This window comes from Cyanistes caeruleus, chromosome 10 (assembly GCF_971803275.1).
Source record: "Cyanistes caeruleus chromosome 10, bCyaCae1.hap1.1, whole genome shotgun sequence".
In the NCBI taxonomy this organism is placed as follows: Eukaryota; Metazoa; Chordata; class Aves; order Passeriformes; family Paridae; genus Cyanistes; species Cyanistes caeruleus.
The window spans coordinates 20,439,722-20,465,855 of NC_141710.1; the positions used below are offsets into that span (position 1 = coordinate 20,439,722).

Here is a 26,134-nt window from a genome sequence, read left to right on the forward strand (position 1 = left end):
AATTCATTCAATTTGGGCTGTAACCCCAAATTTTCTTAATGCAAGGACTCCAGATCAACACCCTTTTCCCTACTCTACATAAACCTTTGGAGCTCAAAGTATGTTTGACTTTCAAAAACTACTAAATACCAACACAGTAATCAGTCATTGCAAAAACCGAGTAGTCTTAAAATAAACTTCCCCCGTTACCTTCAACATCCAGAACAGCTGCACGGAACACATTCTCTTTGGAGGTTTCTATAATTTTTGAATCCAGAACAGAAGAATCGGCCAAGAGGCTCCTCCCGGTTTCAGACACCAGAGTACTGTTGTCAGCCATGATTATGCCTTGTTTCTTTCATCAACAGCTGGAAGGCAGAGGGGCCAAACTCAGTTACAGGTGCAAAAAGCTCATTCATAACAGTCCTACAACCAAGGCTGTCAGAAGTGACTTCAGAAAACAAAACATTTAGGCTCTTACTAAACTCCCACTCACACTGATAGAGTATCAAGAGTAACACAACTGATAGAAGGGACTGACAACAAAGCTGTTCCAGAGATGGTTCTGTAATTCATCTGCACAGAGATGCAGAGAGGGAACTTCAGCTCTGAGCACAGGCAAGCACAAACTCAAGTGCTCATTTAAAAAACATTAAACACAAAGCAACAAACCAAAAGTACTTGCTTCTTTCAATGACAAACTATTATAAGATACAGCTGAGACTAAAATTAGCTTTGTTGATTTGAAATACTAGCAGAAGAATTACAGTAAGCATAACATCTTGCTGAAATCTGGTTTTTTAGGTGAATTGGCTGTGGTTAGAAATGGGCACCCAAAGAGCAGAGCCAGGATTATTTACTCTTAGAAAAATTAAAAAAGCTTGAGAGTATCTGAGAAATTGATAAGCATACAGATGTCTAGTTGTATGGTCTGGTCTGTTGTCCTGCATTAACTATCATAGAGTAGAAGGACCCTTTCATAATCAGATAAAAAGACTTTCTCCCTTCTCAAACAGAATGGATCTTTGCTCTCCCTGCCCATCAGACCTGTCATGTACTAGAAAGGCAGAATCTTTAACCCTCTCATTTTCTGGGAGCTACCTACCCAAATCCTGCACCACAAACATTGTTCCAAGACACCTGCCAAACACACAGCACATTTTATGCCACACACAAGCAGGGTGCAGTTCCTGTGATCCATCACACACCCAGATTTCAATTGTTTGCACAGTGATATCAGAAGTTACCTACAGCAGCAACTGCAGCTGAATTGCTTTCAGACAATTACCCTTTGTAGCACTTCAAGTGAAATTGTTCTTATGACTGTAAATGCTCTTTTAAAATAGCAGCTACTCAAATACAGCATTGTCTGAAAGAGGATTCCTGAGGTAGTAAAACCTCTATAGCACGTGCTATTTTTCAAATTGTGTAATGACCACCCTATTACACAGCAAAGTAAGTCAGAAGACAAAAAGCAATGAGCACTTTGGCATACCAGCAATACAGAAAAGGCTTTATCTTCCAGAGATCACACCTGGGACTCATGGAAAGGATTCAACTCTTCGTAATACACAAGTTCCTAATACGATGATGAGCAATAATCAACACTACAACTCTATCATTATTCTAGACATATTCAGCTACCAGACTTGCCACCTTAGTTTCAATTTCCAGGTCACACACAGCTGTGCACATGCATGGGATTGAGTTTCCTAGACCTAAGTCCCAGTCACCCACCTCATTTTTCTCACAGCAGCTTAGGACAGAGCAAAAGAAGAGAGTAACCAGAATCATAAAGACTCTTAGGGGAATCATCCGGCCATAATGTTACAATGTCACCACCAGGAACTGTTCTACAGTTACCAGCTTTTTTTGGCAGTGAGGACAGAGGGAAGTATAATCTTGGCAGATTCAAACCACATTGTTCATAATGCTTACCACAAGGGCAACTACAGGTAAATTCAGAAGAAAACAAGCCCTCCAGTTAAAGGCCCAACTATACTTAACTCCTAGAGATTATTTCTTAGAAGTCTGAGACAGCAGTATGATTATTATTATACCAAATAACATGTAGACGAACTTATAAAGAACTTCACTTGAAGAAGCCAAGACTTTGGCCTAGGCTTTGATTTTCTTTATGGATTGCCCAATTTATTTACATCCGAGGTTCCATCCTGGGTGTATTTAAAAATATTCCTTGTTTTATTAATCATATAATAATAACAATATTTGTCACTAAACTTACGGACTGAAAGTGTCAGGATACAGAGGAGAGCAAACAGACACAGACAAACACAACAGTTTTCCCTCACAAGAAGAGCAAAAGTCAAACACCATCACTACGGGTTCAGGCAGAGCTAATACCCCCACAGCATCACACTCAGAAATGACCTCCCTGTAATCTCTGGAAAGCCTGAAGGACACAAAACACCCACAAACCAAAATACGTTTGTTAAAGCAAGGAAAGGACAGTAAACACCTCCCACGTTTCCCATTCCCCTCCCGAGGAAGCACCCAGGAAGCTTCCGGAGCCCTGTGCAGGGAGGTGGCCGAGGTCAGGACAGGACAGGACAGGACGAGGGACCGCCGCAGCCTCTCGCCTCACAAGCCGGCAGGTGCCGGCGGGCCCGGGGCTCCGCCCCGCCCAAGGGACACGGCCGGCGGCCTGAGGAGCCCCAGAGCAGCGCTGGGGCCCGGAGGTCCCGCAGGTGCCCGACACAACGGCCCCACTCCGCGCCACCCGCGCCCCCCGGCCCCGATACCCCCTCACCGCCGGTACCACCCGCCGCCATCCGCCATCAGCGGCCGCCGCCAATTCAAAAAGCGAGCCGCCGCACTCACACCGCCGCCCATTGGCTGCTGGCCCCACCGTCCCTCTGTAAGCCGCCCCCTCATTCGCCACGGCCGCGAGATGCCCCGCCCATTCTCCCTTCCTTTTCGGCCAACCCTGCCCCCCTGCCCCTCTCGGATTGGTCGCTGCACCTGCTACTCAAGCGCAGCGAGCTCCCATTGGCTGCGAGAGGTCTCCTGGGCAGACGCACAGCGCTTGTTGCGATACCGAGCGCAGGTTGCTGAGTGGGCAGGGGGGGCGAGCTCTGCGCTGATTGGCTGCCGGGAGGGGCACTCTCTGCGCTGATTGGCTGCCGCGGGGTTTGAACGCTCCCCAACGGCCGCGCCGATAGACCCGGATGGAGCGGGAGGGGAATCGCCCTCCCCTCATCGCCCTCCCCTCATCGCCCTCCCCTCATCGCCCTCCACACCAACCCAGGGCACCGGGAGAAGGTCGCTGTGTCATCGCAAAAAATATTAATGCTGCTAAAAAGTAGAAAAAGGATATCGGTGTGTATCTCTCAATATTGAGTTTCAGAATAATCAGTTCGTAGGAAACAGGAGCTGCCAGGAAAATACGACTGGTCAATATAAAAATCAACCAGCTGACTCCACGGCACCAGCCCCGAAATAAATTAATTATGCCAAATGCTTAAACCATCCTTTTATTTTTAATTTTCCCTAATACTAAAACTTACTGGTACGGAAAGGAATTCTGTCGTAGGGGATCAGCATCCTGGTTCCTGATTTAGCACAATGTTTCACTGCAAATGTAAACTCCCAATGTGAAAACAATGAGAGATATATTTTCTATTTCTAGAACGTTGTATTATTGCCAAATTGAGTTCTTAGATCTTCCAAACTTTTTTATACAACAAATTTTTCATCAGCTCAGGTTTTTTCATTACAGATCCAACAGCTGTAAAAGTGCATTGACTTTTTATGATTTGAAAGAAAAATAGGAAAAAGTGTAAGAAAATGATAACAGGTGTTGTTCATGTGGATGTAGATTTGCTGATGAGGTACACAGAAATTAGGACTGAGGGAAAGATTACAGAATAGCAGCCTGGAAAACAGGTAATTTCAATGCTGACACTTGTCAAATTATTACACAATTACACAAGCCCTATAATTTATTTCACACTGACTAATTTCAATAATAACTTACAGCCAAAACACACCCTTACCTGATTTTGTCACCTTTAAGTACCCACTTGGGCCATCATTTTGCAGTTCCAGGCCAGGCCAACTTCCACTGGCTTTTCCATTGCTCTCTGCTTTCTCTGCACTCTTAAAACAAAAGTTCTTTTCAGCCAGGTCTCCTCCACACCTGGAACCAGGGGCCAGGTTTCTCCTAGGTTTGCAACAAGTTCTGCAGTGCAGGAGTCAATATTACTTGTTTCTGGAAAAGACATTGGTGATTGCACATATATTTTCACTTAATGTCAAGATCTTTAAAAACAACAACAAAAAAAGTGTATAAAATGTTGTGCCTGCAAAGACAGAACCATATTTATTTGGACAGGGGATTAAGAGGTGGTAAGATGTATAATTTCTCAGTTAAAGGTTTAAAAAAATAATATAATCAATACCCAAATGTTCGGTACATAAACAGAATGTACCTCTGCATTTGGGAGTGACTTGCATTAGCCAGTTTTTAATATATTTGAAAATCAAATAAACAATTTGGTTATTCTGGTGAACATGGAGTTTCAGGAACAGTAATCACTTAAAAAACATGGCTAAATTATTGGGATTTTTTAAAACAAGTGCATTTATCCTTACTAAAGATTAGCATGGGACTGATGACAAAATAATTACTATTTTTCATATGTTTGACATGTAAACATCAAAGTGCTTTTCTTATAAAAGGCTCTGAAATAGAAACACCTATTATTTTGTGTTCTGTAAAATCTAACATGCAGCTGACACGTGCCATTTCTTCCAGTTAAGTAGGCACCAGTAACCCAGGAGTACAACATTTATTTTGTAGTTAGTTTCCTCAAGTAGTGACACCCACAGGGAGAAAGTTTCAGGAGATGAAATCATTAAACAAATCCTGACATGACACCTGTGTGAAAGGAGGCATCTCATACCTGTGGCAAAAAGACAAGGAGAAATCAGAAAAGCTGATGGAATCCCAGGAGGCCCCAGGAGACCTTGGTGTTGTCCCGGGAAGCTGGGGTCCAGCACCTCTTTCTTGGCTTCACAGTGTGAGTTTACACAGGTAAACTGCCGGCTCCTAGATGTCTTGCAAGTATCCTGGGGTTTCATTTATCTCTTTTATACATTTTTAAACAAAGGGCTCTTTCTCAAACCACAGTGGTTTGTTGTTGGTTTGGTTTTTTGTTGTTTTTTGGGGTTTTTTTTCAATCAACTGACTTTTTTTAAGCACCTGGAAAACAACAGATTCCTCAAAGAGCCATTGATTCAGTTTAGCCAGAGCAGCAGTTTCCAAAAGGTGAGGAAGGGGAGAGATTCAGCACCAGATGTATGTGGGGGGTCAATGGGAGCATGAGAAACCTCAGAAAAATCCCATCCAACCTTTTTTATCTCAGCTTTGAGGAGATAAGTAGCTGAAAGAGGAGGGGAGCTCAGTTTTGCCAGAGGTTTGGGAACAATGAGTTTTGTTGGAAGAGCTGGGTACCAATTATTATACTCAGGGTGCTGGGTGTGGGTTTTAGGGGCAGGAGGTTGGGAAAGTAAAGGAACAGGGGTATGCAAAGCAAGGGAGGCAGGGGAGCAGGGGAGAAGGTGAAAGAGAAGGTGTGAGCACAAAATAACCCAGAAAGGCACAACTTTGTATAAAAATCTGGAAACCTCAGGGACTTACCCTGTGCTGCTTTCTTGGCAAAGCTTGGTTCTTCCCTTCTGTAGTGTACCCAAACGGACTGTGAAAAACACAGAAAATCCATCTGCTGTTGTTAAGGTTAAAGATGCTTGAGGGTCTGATTTCCTCACTCATTCCAGAAACTTCCTTCTGCAAACTTTAGAATCAGCGAGGTGGTACTTCAGTTCCAGGAAAGCTAGAGTAAAAGCTAACCTTTTACTTCTTAAAAACATATTTTTCTTATATTACATTTTCATGGAAATTATTAAAGGAAACTTGTGCTTTCTGAGACTCTATATTTCTATGTGACCTTTTAGTATTATGAATTCATCTTTAATTATTGTCATTGTTGAGTTTGGTGCTCATTCTTTTTGTTTGTTTTTTTTTGTTCACTAGCATTATAATGTACATTAATCTATTTAAATCAATGTTTTAATTTGATGACGATAGAACTGTGACTAAGAAGTAATGACTTGTGTAAAGGCTGAACTCTTTATTTTTTGGGATGAAAAAAATCTATGTAAAATTTTTTCCTGTCTTAGGTATAAGAAATATTCCTGTGTTAAACCAAAATTTATTACTGACCCATGGTAAAAAAATAAAAAAAACCCAACAAATTCCCAGTCCAAAACAAACTTACAGAATAAACGTACCTTAAACAAATAATCCTTCTGGATTCATTTTGTGATGTGTTAAATGGGAAACGGTATGATTTCTTTTGGTAAAATAAGGGTGTCCCTGAGTTCCTGGAAATACCTTGATTCTGAGATCCTCTGACTTGAATTGATCCATGTGACAGCCTTCATCTCACCTCCTCAGCCTCTGGGCTCAGTGGAGAAGGACAAGCCATACCTGAACATTCACATTCCTGTTCTCTGCTGGCAAGGAGCTGTCACCATGCACATCTGCTGCTGCTACAACCCCTCAATATGAAAATCAAGGCCAGGTCTGACAGGGCTTGGAGCAGCTTGGTCTAGTGGAACGTGTCCATGTCCATGGCAGGGAGTTTGGAATGGGATGATCCTTAATGTCCCTTGCAACCCAAACCATTCTGCGGTTCCATGAAACTGGTGGGGTTTGCTTGTGGCTCGGGCTGGCTGCTGCGAGATCAGACCCCACAGAACCACTGTGCCTGACAGGGGCAAAGGGTTTGGGTGTGGGTACAGGGGTCAGGTACAGGCACGGAGTGTCAGCAGTGGGGATGCGGGGTGCCAGCAGTGGGTACGGGGTGCCAGGAGGCAGCACAGCAGATGTGAATGCTTTTGTTGGCCGAGCTCGATGGAGGAGCTCCGTCATCGCACGCCTCGTGTGTCTGCACAGCCCCTTCCCCCCGGGCCCCCGCCCGGCCCGGCCAGCCTGGGGCCGGTGCGGTGCCCCGGGGCGGCGATCGCGGGGCGCGGCGGTTCCGCGGGGCGGCGCCGGGCGGGTCTGGGCTCGGGCCGGGCCGGGCACACGGCCGGGAGCCCGGGAGGAAGCGCCGGGACTTCCTCCAGGGGAGGCCGGCCCGGGGGCGGTGCGCGCCCCGCGGGGAGCGCGGCGAGGCGGCCGCACACGGCGCGGAGGAGGCGATGCGGGCCGCCTGGCTGCTGCTGCCGGCGCTGGCCGCCCTGTCCGCCTACTACGTGTACCTGCCGCTGCCCGGCGCCGTGTCCGACCCCTGGAAGCTGATGCTGCTGGATGCCACCTTCCGGGCGGTGCAGCAGACGGTAAGGCGGCCCCGCTCGGGGGAGGCGGGCGCACACCCCCCGCACCGGTACCGCGGGCGGGCGGAAGCGCGGTAGCGGTGCCGGCCCGGGGCATCCGCGCAGCGGGAGCGGCCCCCGCGGAGCCCTCCCGGGCCGGCCCCCGGCGCTGCCTGCAGCTGGAGCCGAGCGGGGAGTCCCCGGGTCCGTGACATGAGCGGGCCGGAGCTGGGGCCGGTCCCGCGGTAGCGGCGGCCCCGCATGCGGGAGGAGAAGCGGGCTCGTGTCCCTCTGTAGCGCGATGGCTCCGCGGGACAGCCCCGGGGCTCAGCCCTGCCCGTGGCACAGGCTGCCGGCTCCCGGCACAGCCGCACCGCCCGCGGCTCGCTCTGCTCTGCGGCTTGCCGGCTCTTGGTCAGGAAAAAAGAATTAGTGGGTTTTAATCTGATCCGTTACGTATGCCCTAGGGAAAGAAGACATACGAAACTCTTTCAAATTTTAAACTGTCTTGATCTTGAGTCTTATTACTAAAGAAAACTCTCCGAATGCTTGCTTTTTGTCACAAAGCAGTTGTCACTTAATGATTTATCCCTTACTTTCTGGCAGTATTTTTATGCTGACATGAAACATAATAAAGATGGCAAAAATTCTCGTAATGGCTTTAGCTGTGAAGTTTGCTTCCTTCTAATATATTATCCAGTTTTTCACAAGGACTGATCAGTCATGGGCAGGACTGATGTAAGGCGCTATGTATGTGAAAATTGAAAGTTGTCTTGATTTTAATTTCAGTTTACTGAATTGCTTTGAAATATGCAAAAGCTTTTATTTTGAGCAGATTATGATCCCTTCAAAAAGGGCCTAAATGAATTAGTGGAGAAAGGGCTCATAAATGGGCTGGCTGGGAATGTACCTGCTATGTTCTCCATGCAGGAACGGTGGGACAGTGTCCAAACTTGTATATTCTGCCTGAATAGCTTCTCTGGGTGTCACCTTTGGAGACAGAGGTTGGGACTAAATGGGTCACTCATCTGATCCTCTGGGATGTCTTATGGTCCACTTGTATAACGGAATCAAAGCATGCCTCTAGGATGAAATGGTAAAACCTGTTTGCTGTGCAGATAAAACCTGGTCACTTGTATATCCTCCTGTATGATAGGAAGAGTTCACAATACAGTAGCTTAAATTCTGCAGTAAAATCTATGACTTAACATTCACTTGCTCCATGTTTTTAACTCAAGTGACTGAACTGCAGGTGCTCAGCTTGCCCAAATTTATTGGTAGGTAGGGACAGAAGAGGCACGGTTTGTTTATGTGGTTGGGTGTAGATGCATTCTGGTGCCTCTAGCTTGGAGGCTGAGGAGCCTTTGAGATATTCTAGAAGTCATAATCCCAGGAGGAATCCAAGGACAAAGCCTGGTGGGTGCCAGCTGGAGCAGGCTGGTGGCAGGGCTGAGGTGCCCACATCTGTCCCACTCTCTTGGGCAGGGAAGGCTTTCTTTTAGGGGAAAGTGGCAATTTCTGAGTTGTTTACATCTCTGGCCTTAGAAACAAAAACTTCAATAGTAAGAAAAAGTACTAAGCAAGAAGCAGTTCCTGTAACATCACTTGCAAACCAAAATGAGTTTTACACAGAAGCTTGAAGGAGGTGAGTTGTTAGAGGTGCCCCAGTCACACAACAGGTGAACCTTGGGGCACTGGTTTCTGGAGAGAAAGAGAAGGAGCTTTCCAAGTGTTCAGAAGTCTTTCTAACACTGAGGCTGCACCGTTGCAGATAAATAAATGACTGTCATTAGGAAGGAACTCTTGAGAGCCGAAGGCAGGATTGTAAAAGTTAAGCTTGTGTATTTGCTTTGTTAGACAGCTTTTGTGTGTGTATATCTATAATAGTATGTCCTTTTCTAGAGCTCAGCTTCCTCTTTCTTTCTCTATCAGCTATTTCAAGGCCAAATGGTTTAACATTTCTCTGTGTGACTGTTGAACTTTCACCTACTTCTGAATGTATTTCAGCTTGTTGTTTATTACTTTCCTTTATAGGTCTGATAGCTGACAGGAATACCTTTCTAATTTTGAAATCTCTGAAATGTACTTTTTCCCCACAAACTTCACATACTTCAAATAAATTAATTGTCTTTTGCTCGTTTTGAAATGGATTTAAGACTCAGATGATTGAGTGTAACCATTTCTTGTTAGGGATAATATGTTTGTTTACTCAGTGCATTAATAATCACTGTGAATAAAACAGAATAGGGCTTTCACTGGCTTCCAGCATATTAATGGTAAGGTTTTTACACTTGCATGTAAAGTTTTGTCCCAGTCAGCCATAAATTTCTTTACAAGCTTGGGACTGAGTCAGTGTCCTGGCTCATTGTGAGACTCCAACAAACATTCAAATATAATCAGGTAGTTTAAAAAGTGTGTAATGCTTATAGGGCAGTTTCTTTAAATAGGTTTCAAAACATACTACAGGAGGGAGCTGATACTGTTATCCTAGTCTTAAACTGGGGGCAACAGAGGTAGGAAGAGCTGGAGTGCTGATCTGATGCCACAAAAATTCCAGTGAAGGAGCTGAAAACTGAGATGACCTTTCAGAGCCTTGTTTCTGTGCCCTCTTTAATACCCTGTGCTGCCCTGGAAAGAAAATAAATAAACTGAGACTTTAATGATATCAATGAATTGATGTGAAAATGCTTACCTGAGAAAGGGTAATTTGCCCATCACCTGTCTCAAAATGGGGCATGATAACGTTTTTACGTAAAACTGTGATATAACACAATTTGAGATTGGAAATTAAAAACTTTTTTATATACATTTATCTATACAGATACATCAGAACTCAGCTTCACTGAAATTTGGGAAGACACATAAAGTTAATTACAAGATTGAGCTATAGATTTAACCATTGTAATTTTATCAGTTGGTGTTTATTTAGAAGTGTCTAGAGCAACACTTGCCAATTCTGCTGTAACAGCAGTATTGATAACAGGCATTTTTCACTTCTCTAACCACTCTCCCTTAGATGAGGAAAGAGAGCAGCACATGTTTATTCAAGTACTTTGAAGTAAGTTATTTCTGAACATCACTGTCAAGACACTTGCTATTCTGGTGCATGGCAAGGAAAGAGGGATTTTTTTTGGAATCAGGGCAGCTGTTAGCAAAGGTTTACAGTTGGCCATCAGATAGATGTAGATGGAAGAAAGCAGGCAGCTGTACAAGGCAGAAAACTTCTCATCAGCCAAGTGTTTCCTTTGTGCTTCTTCTCCACTCACTTTTGGAATAAAATCAACCAAGGGATATCAACACTCAGGAGTAAAGAAAACAGTGTTCGTTCTTTCTAACATTTTAATTTCTCTCTGCCCACATATTGCAGAGTGTTTGATTTCTGGACAGATGAAAGTCATAGTTGTAGGCAATGAAGTAAGTTGCTGATGGTTTTGGATGCAAGTTTTAGAACTGATTTACAGTAAAACAGGTTTTTAGTTATGGCAGTTAGGTCTCACAGCACTGGCACCCGAACAGAAACTGAACCACGCCGTAAGTCCTTTTTGCAGGAACAGGTAATTTATATTGCTGTAAATCATGTCTGAATGTCTGAATGCTTGCATCATGTCTGAATAGGTATGTGTACAAAACCTTACATTAATATGTAATCTAGATTTTGCTTCCAATTAATAAACTGAAAAACAGTCTTCCTGGGTTTTTTTTCAGTTCTAAAGGAAATTCATAAAACTAAGAACACTTGTCTTTGAAAACTGTCTTTCTCTAATAATATTAAAAAGACATGTTCTTTACTGGGAAACAAGATACTTGCATTGAGAAATCTTTTTGTAAAATCACCCCTAAATAGGGTAAATTGCCTGAAATGCACACAAAACAATATGTTCCACACACAGCTAAATGTGGAAATGATCCTGTTTATTTTTCACTAATGTTACTGCCTACAGACATTATCATTGGTGTTTAGCCTCTAATGTTTATGGAAGTGTCCTTTTCAAAGCAATGCCAGAACTGTCTGGTGTGTGTGTGTGTCTTTTAAGGTGGGAAGTTGAGTTTTAGGCAGTTCAGCCTGGCAGTTCCGGCATCATTACTCAGTTGAGTCATGAGTGAGATTTGGCTGGGTCCCAAGTAGTGCTGGGTGTAGAAGGAGCCTTAGCTGTTTGCCTGGTTCCTGATCCCCCCAGAGCCTGAAAGGTCAGTGCAGGACCTTGGCTCTGCCCGGCTGGGAGGGCACTGGAGGGAGCAGCTGATGGCTCTGGAGGGTGTTGCCTTTGTGTGCTGCAAGCTCGACCTGTCGCAATCATTCTGGGACTAAAGGGCAGAGCCAGGGTTAGCCAAGGAAGTCATCTGAGGACAGAGAGTCCTAAAGTGTTGAGTAGTGCTAGAGGTCACTGGATATTTGCAACAAAAACATCTGGGTTACTTTTTTGCAATACAGAACACATGACAAGTATGGAATTCAAGTCCTTGAAGATTTCATGAAATTATCAGCTGAGGAGCCAATAGAAAAATCCATATAATTTAGACAGATATTGATGGTTAAAGGTGAAGTAATGGTGCAGTATTTGATTCATTCTGCCCTGACTCCTTTCTTCACTTACTGAAAAATTTCTCTTACATCACTTAAATCTTTCAGTATCTGGTACCCCATATCAAAGAATTTACCAGAAGGAAAGTGTCAGTCTTGAACAATTCAATCCCTAGGAAGTGCCTGAATAGTCTTTACCTTAAAATCTCACTCGTGGGAATGTCCTGGGAAAGAGAAGAAGATTTTGCTGTAGTGGGAAGACTTGCAGCTGTGACCCAGAGTGAGTGATGTGCTGTGCCTGTGGCTGGCACAGCAGCTCTGGGACAGTTGCCCAGGCTTTTCATCTTTATACTAGCTCCTCTTTCTTTCCTGTGGTCTCTTTACTTCCCCCTTTTCCTTATGCTTTCTCCTCCTTTCTGCTAGCTTTTAGTATTACAACACTGTCTGCTCTCCCTTTTCATCAGGGAAAGCAGGGAAATCTCCTTCTCCTTCTTCTCCTTCTCCCTCTCTTTCTCCTTTCTCTTTCTTTCACCTTCTTTCTTCTTCTTCTCCTTCTCCTCTTCTCGCCACAGCCACACACACACATAATCCCCAAATATATTGTTCACATTTGATAGCCTACAGCAGCCCTGCAGGTTGTAACTGGAAGGGAGGTAAGAATCTCAGCTACCAGCAAAGATCAAACCCATTACTGCTCACAGGAGATGAGCAGTTCCAGTTTTATCCCGGATTTAAGGCAATCCAGCTGCTGCCAAAAGGGCTGGTCCCATCCTTTCCCCTGCCCCCTCTTTCCTGCCTTGGGGTATCAGTGAGGTGGTGACATGGCTGAAGTTCAGTGTTTCTTTGGCTCTGCTGGGTTTGTCTGCTTGGGTTTGCTCTGGGTCTACTGGGTTTTGCAGCAAGATCATGCTCTGGGGCTTCCAGGGACACCACAAGAAAGGTGCCAGGGAAGAACAGGCATCAGGATGGGCAGGACTGTCCTTTGAGTGGCAAGGCACTCCTAGAGGAGAGTTGGCCAACCACATCTTCTGCCAGGCGTATTAATACAGACTGCTAAGATATATATTTATTTATATATTTTAACATTTAGAGAGAGGAAAAGAAAAAATATATTTGTGAGAACTTTGGACAGGACCGGCTCTTTGCCAGCAAAAAGTGCAATCCTGATGCCTTGTAAATAACAAGCCAATAGGCTGATTAGGCAGATTGACTAACAAGGAATCTATCTGATAAATGCTTGGCAAAAAACCTGCTCACGTCTGATAAATAATTAGGGCTGTTGCATTTGTGCCCTGATGTAGAAAGCACTTGGATTCTTGGAAAGAGTGGCCTGTTACAGGAGGAATAGACATGAAAGAGCATGGTAGGCTGCAGATGGCCAGGGTGCTCTGTGGTTTGAAGAACAGGGCAAAACATTTCTTGGTAAACACCACTAACTAGCCTTGAAAACAAAACATTCCTGATTCCACGGAACATGTGGTAATCTTGTCTACGAAGATTGCAAACTAAAGTGGGAGAAAACAAAAATGAGATGTCTATTGCAGCACAGGCTAAATAAAATCTACAAAAACATTATTTTCTTTAGCAGGCTTTCTAAAACTGCTTCCCAGTGCTTACCTCCCTTGGGAACTTCCACAGGGCACAGAGAGGAGCAGACCTTTATGTGGTTACATCGGTGGCAGCCCAACCATTTGTGTGCCAGATTATTAATAGATGCATTGCTCTTCAGATTCCAAACTGGTCCTGGGATTTCCTGTGGGAATTTTAAGTAATGGTGGGAGAAAAACACGGGCTGAGACTCGGAGATACAAAGAGCCTTGTGAAATCAGCATTTCTTCCTGCCGCGTGGGTATTTTGTGTTTCTTCTCCCAGAGAGAAGACTTGCAGTATGAAGAAATTATATCCCATCCAAAAAGCAGCAAGCATTTTAAATTCTGGATTCCTACCAAACCATCTCAGCAGGGTGATGTTACCACAAGGCAAGAAAATAAAGTAATTTTTTTAAAATTCTTGTTTTGAAAGTGGATTCCTCTCCCAGGTCACATAACAGCCCGCTGTGTTTGGTGTAAATTTTGGGGTTTATTTAAAGATCAAACTTTTTTCTACAGCAGTCTGCAGTGGGAGCTGTGCAGGGCCTTTTCTGTACAGAACCTGGATGAAAGCAAATATTTTCTTTTTTTTTAACTTTCAGACTAATTAGGACAGTGAGAAAAATTACATGCAAGATATTGTGGCTGTAAGATCTTTGGAAGAGAGGCTGCTGAGTGCTTCAAAGCTTGCTTTTATTGTGGAGGGGGCGGTGTGCAGATTTTGTACAGATTAAACTGGGAACTATCTGTTCTTTAGCAGGTGAATGTGGTTAGACCAGTACTTGGGTGAGTCTGCTCACTCTGTGTCAGTATCCTGAATTCTTTGTAGCAGGTTGTACTGCACTAATGGGACTGGCAGAATTCACACTGCAAAGTGAGCATGTGTAGAAAAGCCCTATATAACAGGACACCTCTTGTACCAAGTATTTGGTATCTGGAGATAAAAGGTCCCAGCTGACAGCTTTCCTAGTGGTAATGTTCCTACGGGTATATGTTAAGTTTATGTGTTAATTTTGCCTCCCAATGCCATTGCCTTGACTGAGAAAGTTGTACAAAAGGCTGTGCTGGTCATCCAGTTTCTGAGCTTAAAGGGGAAAGACCTCCACTACTTTTTCTTTTAAATGGTCAGTCTGGACACTGTAGTCCCTGTGGTGCTTTGGCTGCCCTTTTGCCACCCCTGGTGCACCATGCAGGGCATGGGAACAGGTATGCACTACAAATAGTGAGCAGGTCATGTGTGGGGAGCAGGTCATGACCATTGCAAGTGGAGGAGTGCCTTGAATCCCAGCAGTGTTTGCTAAGAGAAGCAGGCTTCTAATTGAGTCAGGGCAGAATTTTTAAAATAAACATGAAAATAAAAGTCCTGGATAGCTAAAGGGGATAAAATCTGTCTCCTTCTACCATAAGGTGACAGAAGAATCAGATAATTCTTCAGTTTCATAGTGTTTAAATCACACAAAAAAGTGTCTTGAGTCTCTTGAGTCTCTTGAGTCTCTTGGGTTAGAAAAAGTGTCATCAACCTACTGTTGTTCTTGACTAGTGTTTCAGATCCTTCCCAGTTCAGCAGGTAAACACAGGATAAGCCAAAAAACACCATTATATTCCTTTTAAGACTATTCCTGTTTCCAAATTTCTTTGCAGTCCTTGGGAACGTTTCTTAATTTGGAAATAGAAAGGCTTATGCTTTGTGGTGGAACAGGAGAGATAATCTGCATTTTTGATACTTTTCCACCAAAAAACGTTGCCTGTGTAGTATTGCCCTCTGCTGGCACCAGTCTGAGGAGCTTCATAAGTCCCCTAGTGGAACAAGAGGTTTGTCCCCTTCCGAGGTGTCTTTCAGAGGATTCGGGTGCTCGTTCATGGTTGTGATCCATGAGGCGCTCACAGTTTAATTTTATTTTTCCACAGAAAATCTTCTACAAGCAGCGATTTTTTATAACACAGCTTTAAAAACATTAGAGGCTCCTGATAAAATTTCATTTTCCAGTGAATACTTTAAGAGTCATGTAGGACCTGCCCTTTGAAGGCAGTTGTATTACACATCAATGTGGTAGTGTATCATATACTCTGAAGTAACAGAAATTTCTTTTCTTCTTCTTTTCTCCCCGCTAGTGTCACCTGATTCACTATCTGAGACTCAGCCATCACTTGATAGTTCTGAATTATTTGATTTGCACCTTTGACAAGCTGAAGTCTGTCTCCTCTGAAGACATTAAAATCACGGATGCTGTTTTTGACGGCGTGGAAGTGAGAGTGTTTGAACCTCCTGCAAAGGGAGATGAAAGCCTCAAGCGCAGCGTTGTTTATATCCACGGAGGGGGCTGGGCCTTGGCTAGTGCAAGTAGGTGTCTGTCAGTAATTAAATGGGATTCCAGTCTGCTTTTCTCCTAGCAGGAAAAGCCAAAAGCTCTTTTTCCTGCCAGGAATGGCAGTTTTGCTAAGATGTACCTGAATTCAGTAGTGACTGGCTCCACTCTGGTGGATCAAGTCTAAGGAGAGAGGGAGAAAAATACCATTAACACACAGCAGAAGTGCATATCTTATCTGCATGTGAGCTGCAAAAGGACTAAAAGGTTAATTTTGTTACATCCTGAGAGGGAAAAACAGCTTATTGATTCAATTTCTGTGATGCCTGGGTAGGCTGCTTGGGCCAGTCCCTCACTTTCTGAGGTAATGTGCAAAAGTCAGTCCTTGGTGATCAGGTTCCAGTGGCTACATATAAAGAAATTGCATGGGTTTACCCCATTTTCAGAGGATAATTAGCAGAAGACTGAGCTGATCTACATGGCATGCAACAGCCTTGCCAATGTTTGGTTCATAAGTAGCACCTGGTGGGAATGCACCCTGTTGAGCACAGACAGGAGCAGTGTGAAGCAAACAGGTAGAGGTTGGTTCCTCTTTGGGTTGCTCCTTAGGGACTACAGCCACCACTAGCATAATTAGATTGAAATTTAACGCTGTTTACTCCATTAATTTGGAAACCACAAACATGATCAGAGGAAGTGAGGTGCAGCTATAGGCAGTGATAAGGTAACCACTGATTCCGTCCACATTGTACAGGAGGAAAACAGCCTTGGCAGAGAAAGGGCATGTGGTTCCTGTGGCTGCTCTGAGATCCAGATGTGAGAAGTCTTCTCCCTTTTCCTTCCCCATTGTTCCCATGACATCCTGAAGTCCATACAGCCCTAATGCATTCTACATCTTCCTCCACAGAAAAAGAACAGCAGTGGATTTTTACAAAATGATACAAAACATGGACTGTATTGATTGCATTTGGACTCTGCATATACAAGTCATTTAGACTATGATTTGAGTGAGATTCAGGTTCCTAAATAACTTTAAAATTTGGTCTTCACATGCCTTTGGAAATTCCAATCTCTTTGTCCTGTAGCAGTTAAATATTTTACTCCTCTTCCTACAGAGGAATTGTGCTTTGAGATGGTTTTCTTAGAACTGCCTAAGGGATATTTGTTAACCTCCTGCCTGCATCATTTGTTCTGTAATAGTTTGCATATGACTCTTGTGCAAAAGTTTATATTAAATTGCTGCACTTTGTCAGGATGATTATAGCTTGGTGTTGTCAGATGTATCCCTGAGTCCAGGGTGCAGAAGTTAATGACACAATTGCTACACCTAAATGTTAACTTCTAAGATTGGGTGCTTTAGAAAATGTTTAGTGTCCTAGTGTATTTTATAGTACTGGGAACCAACAATTAAGTAACTGGAAAGGAACAAAATTAAAGATAATCAGTCCTCTGATAAATAGGATAGCTGTGATTAATCCTCCCTTAAATGAGTAGCTGAGCTGACATTAATAGGGCAACTCATTTGAATCAAAGCAATGCATGCTATAATAAAATGAACCACAGGCAGTGACTCATACAGCACTCTCCCTGGATGTTAATGCCCCCAAACCACTGGGTGCCTTAGATTTTGGCCAACTGAGAAAATTGTGATAGGTGGGTGAAATGACATGTCTGAAGTCACCAAGAAACAGATGAGGAAGGAGGCATTAGACTGCAGGATTCTGAAGGCATGAGTTATGTTCCTTCTGCTGAACTATGGATTTGGCACTCGATCAGTTGCAGGCTGATCTCATTTACTTTGCTTGTATCTGTGATGGCTGTATGTTTTCTGAGGCTTTTGGACAGTTTTGTGACTATTGACTCACATGTCCCTAACACCATGTCCTTCCCTTCCAGGAACAAGCCTTTACAACAATCTCTGCAGAATAATGGCTGAATCTCTGAACGCTGTTGTTGTCTCCGTCGAGTGAGTAATCTAAAATTGATCAAGTAGTTTTAAGGTATTAGAAATATGTAACATCATTCTTTTACCTTCTCCTTCACTAGTGGCTTCTCTCTAAGGCTTTAACTTGGACAGTCATTTTCTATACCAGTCTGATACCTTTATCCTTTTAAAATTACAACTAATCGGAATGGTATCAGAAATTCATTTGGGTTTCTGATTACTTTAGAATACACTGTGGGGTCTAGCCCTGCTGCTCTCACAATGTCCCACTGTTCCAGTCCTCTCTTTTAAGCCTTGTGCTTCCATCAAGAGCAGAAGACTGCCAGACAACAGAGAAGTGGGGCTGCTTTTTTAACATGTTGAACAATTACAAGGCAAACAAACCTCTTGACTAGCTAAATACATTATCTAGACGACTCCAACTTGATTGGTACTGTTCCCATCTTTATTATCAGCTTCAATATTTTCTTCTGCAAACCCAACCACTTGATAAAATTACTCAGTTTTCCCACCTGCAGTTCATTACATACCAGGCTTTGGGATCTAATTGCTACTTAATTACATGGAGTTGATTTTACTAATTTAATGCTTATTGTAGTGTACTTTAAAGGGTTGGGGGGTTTGGTTTTTGGTTTTTTTTACTGCTTTGGTTTTCATTATTAGAAACAAGGAAAACTACAAAAGCAGCTGTTGGTTATTCCAGACAAGCAGCAATCACAATATTGAAAAGTTCCTTATTATTCCTTTTCTGATTTATGCTGTTTTCATTCTGCCTATTGTTCTGAGTTACTATTACTTCTTCTCCTTAACCATTATATCCTTCAATCGAGGTGTTTGTATTCAATTAGTCAAGTCTCATTGGTCTAATTACACATCTCACTTTCACAATCTATACACAGTTTATTGTTAGGCAGTTTTGCAAGGAGCTCCCAAAGGACACTCTCAGATTCCTGTATATACAAGATACAGATTGCTTTCTGACAGCAGGTCACAATTGGAGTTTGAAAGTTGTAATCTTAAGTTTAAAATTTATTCTGCATATGAAACTTCTTTAGCTTACAGTCTAAAGATGTTTTGAGTCAGAGAGCTGAATTTTGGTTCACTAGGCTCTACTGAGAAAGTCTAAAATCTGTAGTTTGAAAAGCTGAAAACTTTGCTTTGTACCATGAGGCCTAGTAACAATTCTTGAATGTCAAATTATTCAGAAAATACAAATTGATTTCTCCTGCACTGTTGTTTAGAAGCTGAGAAAACCTCATGTCTGGGATTCAGCTGCTGGCTCTTCCTGGCAGACTGTTTGCTCTCTTTGTGCCTCCATCCCCCACCTGCCCAATGGGTTTATTTCTGCTCCTTTCCTTGATAAAGGAAAGGAATTAGTGTATCCTTTGCACTGGAGGAAATTTGCATTACTTAATTTCTTGGCTATTGTTCACTTCATGGCACAGAGGGATAGCAAGGTTTATTCTCTCCTGACATCACTAAAAATTTGGGAAGCAGAAGTGCTTAGGTGTTTGGCTCAGCCAAACAGGAGCGTGTTGGGCGTGTATGATTTAATCTCCCTCCTACTTCTTAAGGTGGGACTTCAAAACCAGGCAGAGTGGCCTGACTCCCTTGCCATAGGTGTTTTAACTACTGATTCTCATAATGCATGATGAAATCCTCCATTGGGTAATCCTAGGAAAGTGCTGCACAATTTTACACTGTCTTGGTATAATTCATGTCTAGTAGGTTCATTTTAATTTTTCCAAATTAGAACGATAATGATAAGATTAAGTCTTACATATGTATTACACACCTCCTACTTTTTCTATACTATTTATCCTAATGAAATACTGATTTCCAGTAAGGCTTATCTGATATCACCTGTAAATCCTAAAGGAGAGGTACAATAACATCAGTACAATAAAGCAGAGGTAAGAATTGTTTCTCATCCCTTTTCTTTTGCAGATACAGGCTGGTGCCCGAGGTGTGCTTCCCTGAGCAGTACCATGATGCTCTTCGTGCAACAAAGCATTTCCTGCAGCCTGATGTCTTAGCTGAGTATTCAGTGGACCCCAGTCGAATTGCAATCTCTGGGGACAGTGCAGGAGGGAATCTGGCAGCTGCTGTGTGCCAGCAGGTATCATCCACTGAGAGTTCTGTATTGCACTACAGCAGTCCAGCCCAGAGAGGCTGGCAGGTTCTTTGTGCTGCACCATCACAAGGCGATGTGCCACCCCTAAAAACAGAATGGTAGAAAGCCAGAATCTGCTCATGTTTCTTCTGTAAAGTGACTCAGTCACTATATGAATCACATAGATTGTGATGTGTTGTTACATTCACAAGTTATTATGGACTGGAGTTCAAGAGTAAGGAGCTAAATGACTTTTTTTTACCTATTTTTCTGGTGAACTCCTTATTTTTTCGAAGTAGGCATAATTTCTTAATATGGTTGCCTATTTTTAGATAATTGTCTCTGGAAATATGCTTTTATTTCTTTCAAATACAAATGAAGGACAAAATACACAGTAAATGGAGCTTAATTCTTCTGTTGAATTGTCTTTCTGTAGCATTTTTCAGTTTTAAAGAAATTTCTTTTGTGTATCTGCAGTTTAAATGTAATCTGAATTTGATCTAGTAAAGAGTTTAAAGGAAACCCGAGGCAAGTAATATTTTTCATGGTTGAATGAAATATTATTATTACTAACTTATTCCTGTTTCCTTAACCATTAGTGATAAGAAAGCAGATACCATGTCCAGACAACTAATTATCATGACACCCTTGTAATATTGAATTAGGGTGGAATAATTAATAAGAGGCAGTTACAATAAAAGCTTCAATACTGAGGACTGATAAACATGATAGCAGCACGTTTTGGGAAATTCAATTTCCTGATGCATAATTCTTTTTAAACAAGATGAGACACGATAGGGCACTGTGCGTCTCATAGGATGGAACAAAGTTTGCTGACTCTTCCAGTAAGGCAGTCAGGGGGCACCAGATTGATGGACTCAAATCAAATGTAGGTTGAGTCAGACAGAGGGAGATGCTTCTGTATCAGGTGAGTCTTTGCTAGAAGAAATTGTGGATGCCAGCAATCTGCATTGGCTGAAAACAAACCAATTAGATCAATTAATGGAAGAAAAATCCATTAAAAGCTCTTAAAAGCAAGAGTAGCTCCTTTGATTCAGGAAATCCTTCTGTTGCCACTTGTTCAACTGGGCACTGTGTTAGAGAAATGCTACTTCACATGTTTTGTTGTTCATACACCCTTCAATAAGCTTAGGTCACTGATTTCTGTTGGGGATGGCCACCTTACAAGAGGAGAAAAAGATAAGACTGCTGATACTTCAGCCAAAACAGCCACATTACCTGTATAAGAGCAGAAATCTCTCTAAAACTGTCAAATGAATGTTTGCTTTTCTGCAGTCCCACATTGATACGTGTTTATCTTCTTTATAATTTTAATTCTGTCCTGCGTTTATCGCACAGCTTAGCAAAGACGAGGATTTGACCGTCAGACCGAAACTGCAGGCCTTGATTTATCCAGTCCTCCAGGCGTTTGACTTCAACACCCCTTCCTACCAGCAGAACATGAACATGCCCGTGCTGCCTCGCTACGTCATGATCAACTACTGGATCGATTACATCAACGGCAACTACGACTTGGCTCACGAGCTGCTGATCAACAACCACACGGCCCTCAACGTCGGCCGGGCGCTCTCCTTCCGCGCGCGCCTCAACTGGACGTCGCTGCTGCCTCCCTCCTTCAAGAAGAACTACAAGCCGGTGGTGCAGACCACGGGCACGGCGGCCATCGTGGAGCGGCTGCCGGCGCTGCTGGACGTGCGGGCGGTGCCGCTGCTGGCGGACGACGCCACGCTGGCGCGGCAGCCCCGCACCTACGTGCTGACCTGCGAGAACGACGTGCTGCGCGACGACGGCGCCATGTACGCCTCGCGCCTGGAGCGCGCCGGCGTGCCCGTCACCCTCGACCACTTCCACGACTGCTTCCACGGCTGCATGATCTTCACCGTGTGGCCCACGGATTTCTCCGCCGGCGTGCAGACCAGGAACAGCTACATCAAGTGGCTGGATGAGAACCTCTGAAGGGAGGGCGTGTGGCTCCGGTGTCTGTGCTGGCAAAAGAGCAAACAATCAAAAAAGTGCACTTTTCCCAATTCTGACTCCGCTGTTCAGTGCAGCTGCTGGGGGTACAGACCACTAACTGCAGCATTTTCTAGCTCCATTTGCCTTGCCCAGTAAAGAATTTTTAGAAGTATTTTTTTCAAAGCAGTTTTTTTTCCACTTTCTCCCAGATGATATTGCCAAACATAAACACGTATTGAGCAGGGAGATCAGGACTCCTGCAGGATTCCTACCTGGCTGCAACTTTTGAGCTTTGACTCTTAATTAGGTACAAAGGCCCTGGCTTTCAAGTGCTGTGGGATAAATCCTAACCACCTACATCTACTTCTGAATATGTAAAAATGTGAGCTAGTTTACAGCAGTCTTGAGCATCTGATGTCACAGGGAGAACACTCACCTTGGGCAGCAGGTCCCTGCATTTGAATTACAAGCACAGATTTAGGTGTTGGCTTTTTGCCACAGACAAACAGCTCATTTAAAATTTTTAAGATATTTTTTACAGAAGCTCTTCTAGACAGTTAAAATGATGCTCAATGAGTCTCTTAGCAAAACCTGTAATTCAGCTTTGGAATTTGGTCTTTACCGCCTTTTAATTATTTATATTTTAAGAAGGTACAGGACTAAATACATTTTCAATAAAAAGTATGATAGCATAAACACAAATAGGCAAGATCAAATATCAGGTGTAGCAGGAGAATCCAGCTTTCCTGTGTGAGTGACCTTCAAAGCTGACTACTTATTTGGCTAAAGAATGTGACTTCACCTATGTTGAAAACCTTAGTTGTATGACCTCCTTAGAGAAAATACTGACCTTACTACAAATAGTCTGCTGTGTGGTTTGCACTAATGTTTGTAATTAATAGAAGTTTTTGTTCATTGACTTTTCTTTTGTGTTTGTAGTTTTTACTGTATTTCCTGCTTCAAGAAAGGAGGAAAGCAAGTGAATAGAGGTGGGTTCCAATCTGTACAGATATTTAATTCTGTACAATATTTAATTCTGAGCTTTGCAGCTGAACTTTGTCTCAGTCATGTAGACTGCTCCAGGCAAGGTGATCTCGCTATTGGGCAGCAAATCTGTGCAGTTTGAGCCAGTCTGTAAAGTTTGGATGGGCAGGACAGGGAAGTGAAACCACTTTGTGACTATCTGTTGTCCAGGCTGCTCACAGCTTGCAGAAATGAAGGTGGTGTCAAAAGCCCAGCGGCACAAAGGAGAGAGTAGGAGATTAAATTCATCCTCAGCTTTACCACAGACCCTGTGAGTCCCCAGGAGAACAATGTCATCTCCTTACACCCCACTTCTGCAAGGGAGGGAGGAATGTCCTACCTCACAAAGGAGCTGTGAAGCTGAACTCTCAGGCATGGGTGAAGCACACAATGTGAATGTGACTGCAGGAACTCTGCAGCTCCCATGGCTTTTGACTTTCCATCCATCTCCAAGAGCTGGCTCAGAACAGCCTGTCCCACGTCAAGGATGCTGCTGGGCTCATGTCCTGCTGAGCAGTTTGTTCCCCTCTGTCCTGGTTCCTGTCAGGAACCCTGAGGTGAGGCTTCTTAGCCCTTAGCCTTGGAGATCATGAGAAAGGCAATTTCATTAAAGCATTCCTTATATGAAATTTCCTTATGAAAGTTCTTCAAAAAACCACATCAGGTACTGATCAAACTGCCTTCTGACATTTAAAACATATACAGAGCAGTCCCCTTTCACTGGGATTTAAACTTAAATAGGAGAATGGCTTTGCTGAATCACTGCTTCCTGGAAACACCAGGTTGTTAACGTGGTCGTGTGTATTAAGAAAAACCATTAACGAGACAAGGCCTGGATGTCAGCTCAGTCATGCAGGCCAAAATTCATTCCCAGCACAGTTCACACGAAGATCACAAGGCAAAGCTTTTTCAACAGTGGCCCAGATTCTTCCATTTAGCATTTACAAAGGCTTGGTGGAATTAGAGCAACCAAGTGACAATCTCAATCAGAATAAATTTTGATCAAGAAACCCAATTAGCACTGCAGAGGAATTCAAACTTTTTATCTGGATTTAAACCCTTTCCTCCTTTTCCCCATAAACACAGCTTCATAGATTGTATGTTTTAAACAGACAGCAAGAGAAGTTGCATCCATTCAAAAGACAAGTTACTAATCTGTTCCAGAGTCCTTTCTCTTTATATGGAGACAGCTACATTCACCTGACTTTAGACTATGACTAAAATAGTAAAAAAAAAAAAAAAAAAAAAAAATCACTATACTGAGTTACAACAAAAGGCTTCTTCCTGAATTTCCTGCTTAAAGAATAAACCCATATCAGAAAAGATATCATATCTACTCACTGTCATTAGTATAATATGTGGCTATACTATGATTGTATGTCATAGTATAACTGTAGTACTGGAAGAAAATAGTTAATATTCCTATAGATCTTATAATAATGACATTTTCCTGAGAGCTTTCTGCAAAGCTTTAGGTCAGCATTTGTTTATAGCTAAGTTATAAATATCTGTTATGAACCTAAAATATAATTGCTGCTGGTTTTTTTTGTTTTTTTTAACTGAAATGAAAGGGAGAGCTGGAATATATACACATATATATATTCATGGAGTTGGCTGTAAATTTCCTTCATGCACTGAAGCACATTAAAGTCTTGGCACAAGAGATGGTAGTAAGTTTATAACTGGAGTGGATGTGTTTACGAAGCTGCCAGCAGCCTGGTGCGATAGCCGAGAGAGATCACAGCACCATGTGGATGTGATGTACAGTATTAACTACTTCTGTCAAAGCATCTGGACTGCTTTGATCTTGCAGCCATGTGGTTTAATACCTGATAGCTGCAGAGATACCTGAGGGATCGTACAACATGGAAAAAAAGAGGTCTGAGTTCCAGCTCTAAAAAGACCTTTAGTTCACAGTCGCACAAGACACTGATCAAATTCAGTGTAAACCTTCAAGTGAGTGTTAGTCCCAACCCAGCTTTCCTCCTCCTGTGCTTTGTTCTCCTTTGCACACAGTCCCCATTTCCCAAATTGAAAGTTTAGGGTTGTTTCCTGCTGTGTTGCTGCAAACTCCTAGGAACTGACTCAGGGTTACAGAACACAGATGCCTGATAGCAAGGGATTAAGATTAATCTGTGTTACAACACCTGGATTTGTTCCTGCATTTTCCTACTTCTCCAAGTGTGTCCTCAGGCACATCTTGCACCTTCATCCCTTTTCACAAAGGTTATTTCACAAAGCAGTTTAGGGCACTTGCACGATGTAGGATCAGAGCAAGTGTTTGTAGCAATATTCCACCTGTGCATGGTAGAGTCTTTTCAGAGATGTTCAATAAGCTTGTTTTCTTATCATGGTTTTGGCTAGGTACCTTTTGTAGGCAGCTTTTCTTCCCTTCTACAATTAGACTCTATTCTTCTATTGCAAAAATCTCTTGTTCCTGATGTCTATCGAAGCATTCAGATGAAAGCTTTAAAAAAAAATACAGCAAAATCAATGAGCATAACAGAACCTGTAGTCACTCTTATCCTGCTTCATAGACCTGAGAACTATATTAGTGGGTCCCTAATATTTTGGCTAATACTTGCAGGAATAGATGGAGATTTTGTCTCCCTAGCTGAGGACCTCTTAAAGGATGGGTGTTCAACATTTCTGAAAGCCCAGACCTCTTTTAAGAGGTTTCATGACGCATAAAAATCACAAATAAATTGAGTTTCCTAACCTTCATGTAAGTAATGCCAGAACTGCGTTCCCAGTCAAAGCAGAAAGGCCATTGTGAGTTTTAAGCCCTACAAACTAGATAGAAATACTTCATCTTTAAAACATTATTTTGTAGTATTTGGGCCTCTATATTTTTAATCTCTTACCAAACTTTACAAGAAACTTTTAAAAATAAAAATACTGTAAGCAGGTAAACTTGAGTTAAACCTTTTAAGCTGCTATGATCTGTAACAGTGATATTGTTAAAAAAAAAATAAATCTAAAACCAGCTGGTTTAATGTTCTCATATTTATGATGTTATGAAGCCCAATGTACAACATACTTGATGTGAATGCATTCAGTACCTTATGCATGACTGGTTTTTGCTTTGTCCCAGAGCAGGGGAAAGATTTGTAAGATCTCATTACCAAGTGTGATTTGAGATGTGCTATCAAAATGAAGAATAAACAAATAAAGTGAAATATACCTGTGATTTATTTTATTTTTCCCAAGACCACTGGTTTTGTATTTCTGAGCATTTCCAATCTGATTTTTGATTGTTTTCAAGGCAGGAGACTTCTGTATGTCCATGGGCTGTGAGGGTCACCTCCTTGTACTTCATTTCTGCCAAATGGTGACCAC

At 42.7% G+C, this 26,134-nt stretch overlaps 2 protein-coding genes across 51 annotated transcripts in view; one reads left to right on the top strand and one right to left on the bottom strand.

Annotated features, from left to right (window-relative positions):
* ECT2 (epithelial cell transforming 2) overlaps positions 1–7,402 on the bottom strand; it is a 31,223-nt gene extending 23,821 nt beyond the window's left edge. For 12 of the 49 annotated variants that reach the window (XM_023932846.2, XM_086843425.1, XM_023932840.2 and 9 more), the window contains exons 1-2: positions 2,750–2,945; positions 190–347 (exon numbers count right to left, since the gene is read on the bottom strand). In XM_023932846.2, the coding sequence (XP_023788614.2) occupies positions 190–319 (130 nt within the window). In that variant the 5' untranslated portion in view covers positions 320–347; positions 2,750–2,945. Of the gene's footprint in view, positions 1–189; positions 348–2,458; positions 3,354–3,995; positions 4,211–4,904; positions 5,204–5,641; positions 5,700–7,266 lie in introns of those variants that run through there. The other 37 variants (XM_086843429.1, XM_086843428.1, XM_086843412.1 and 34 more) reach the window with 28 other exon arrangements.
* Positions 7,108–25,974, top strand: NCEH1 (neutral cholesterol ester hydrolase 1). Of its 2 annotated transcripts, none has more exons than XM_086843450.1 (5): positions 7,108–7,344; positions 15,544–15,772; positions 17,634–17,703; positions 19,630–19,801; positions 21,155–25,974. In XM_086843450.1, exons 1-5 carry the CDS (start codon positions 7,207–7,209, stop codon positions 21,770–21,772), a joined length of 1,227 nt encoding a protein of 408 aa, XP_086699576.1. In that variant the 5' UTR covers positions 7,108–7,206; the 3' UTR covers positions 21,773–25,974. The 2 variants fall into 2 exon arrangements, with proteins under 2 accessions (XP_086699576.1, XP_086699578.1); XM_086843452.1 differs by lacking the exon at positions 7,108–7,344 and adding an exon at positions 10,866–13,834.
* The last annotated feature ends 160 nt before the right edge of the window (positions 25,975–26,134 follow it).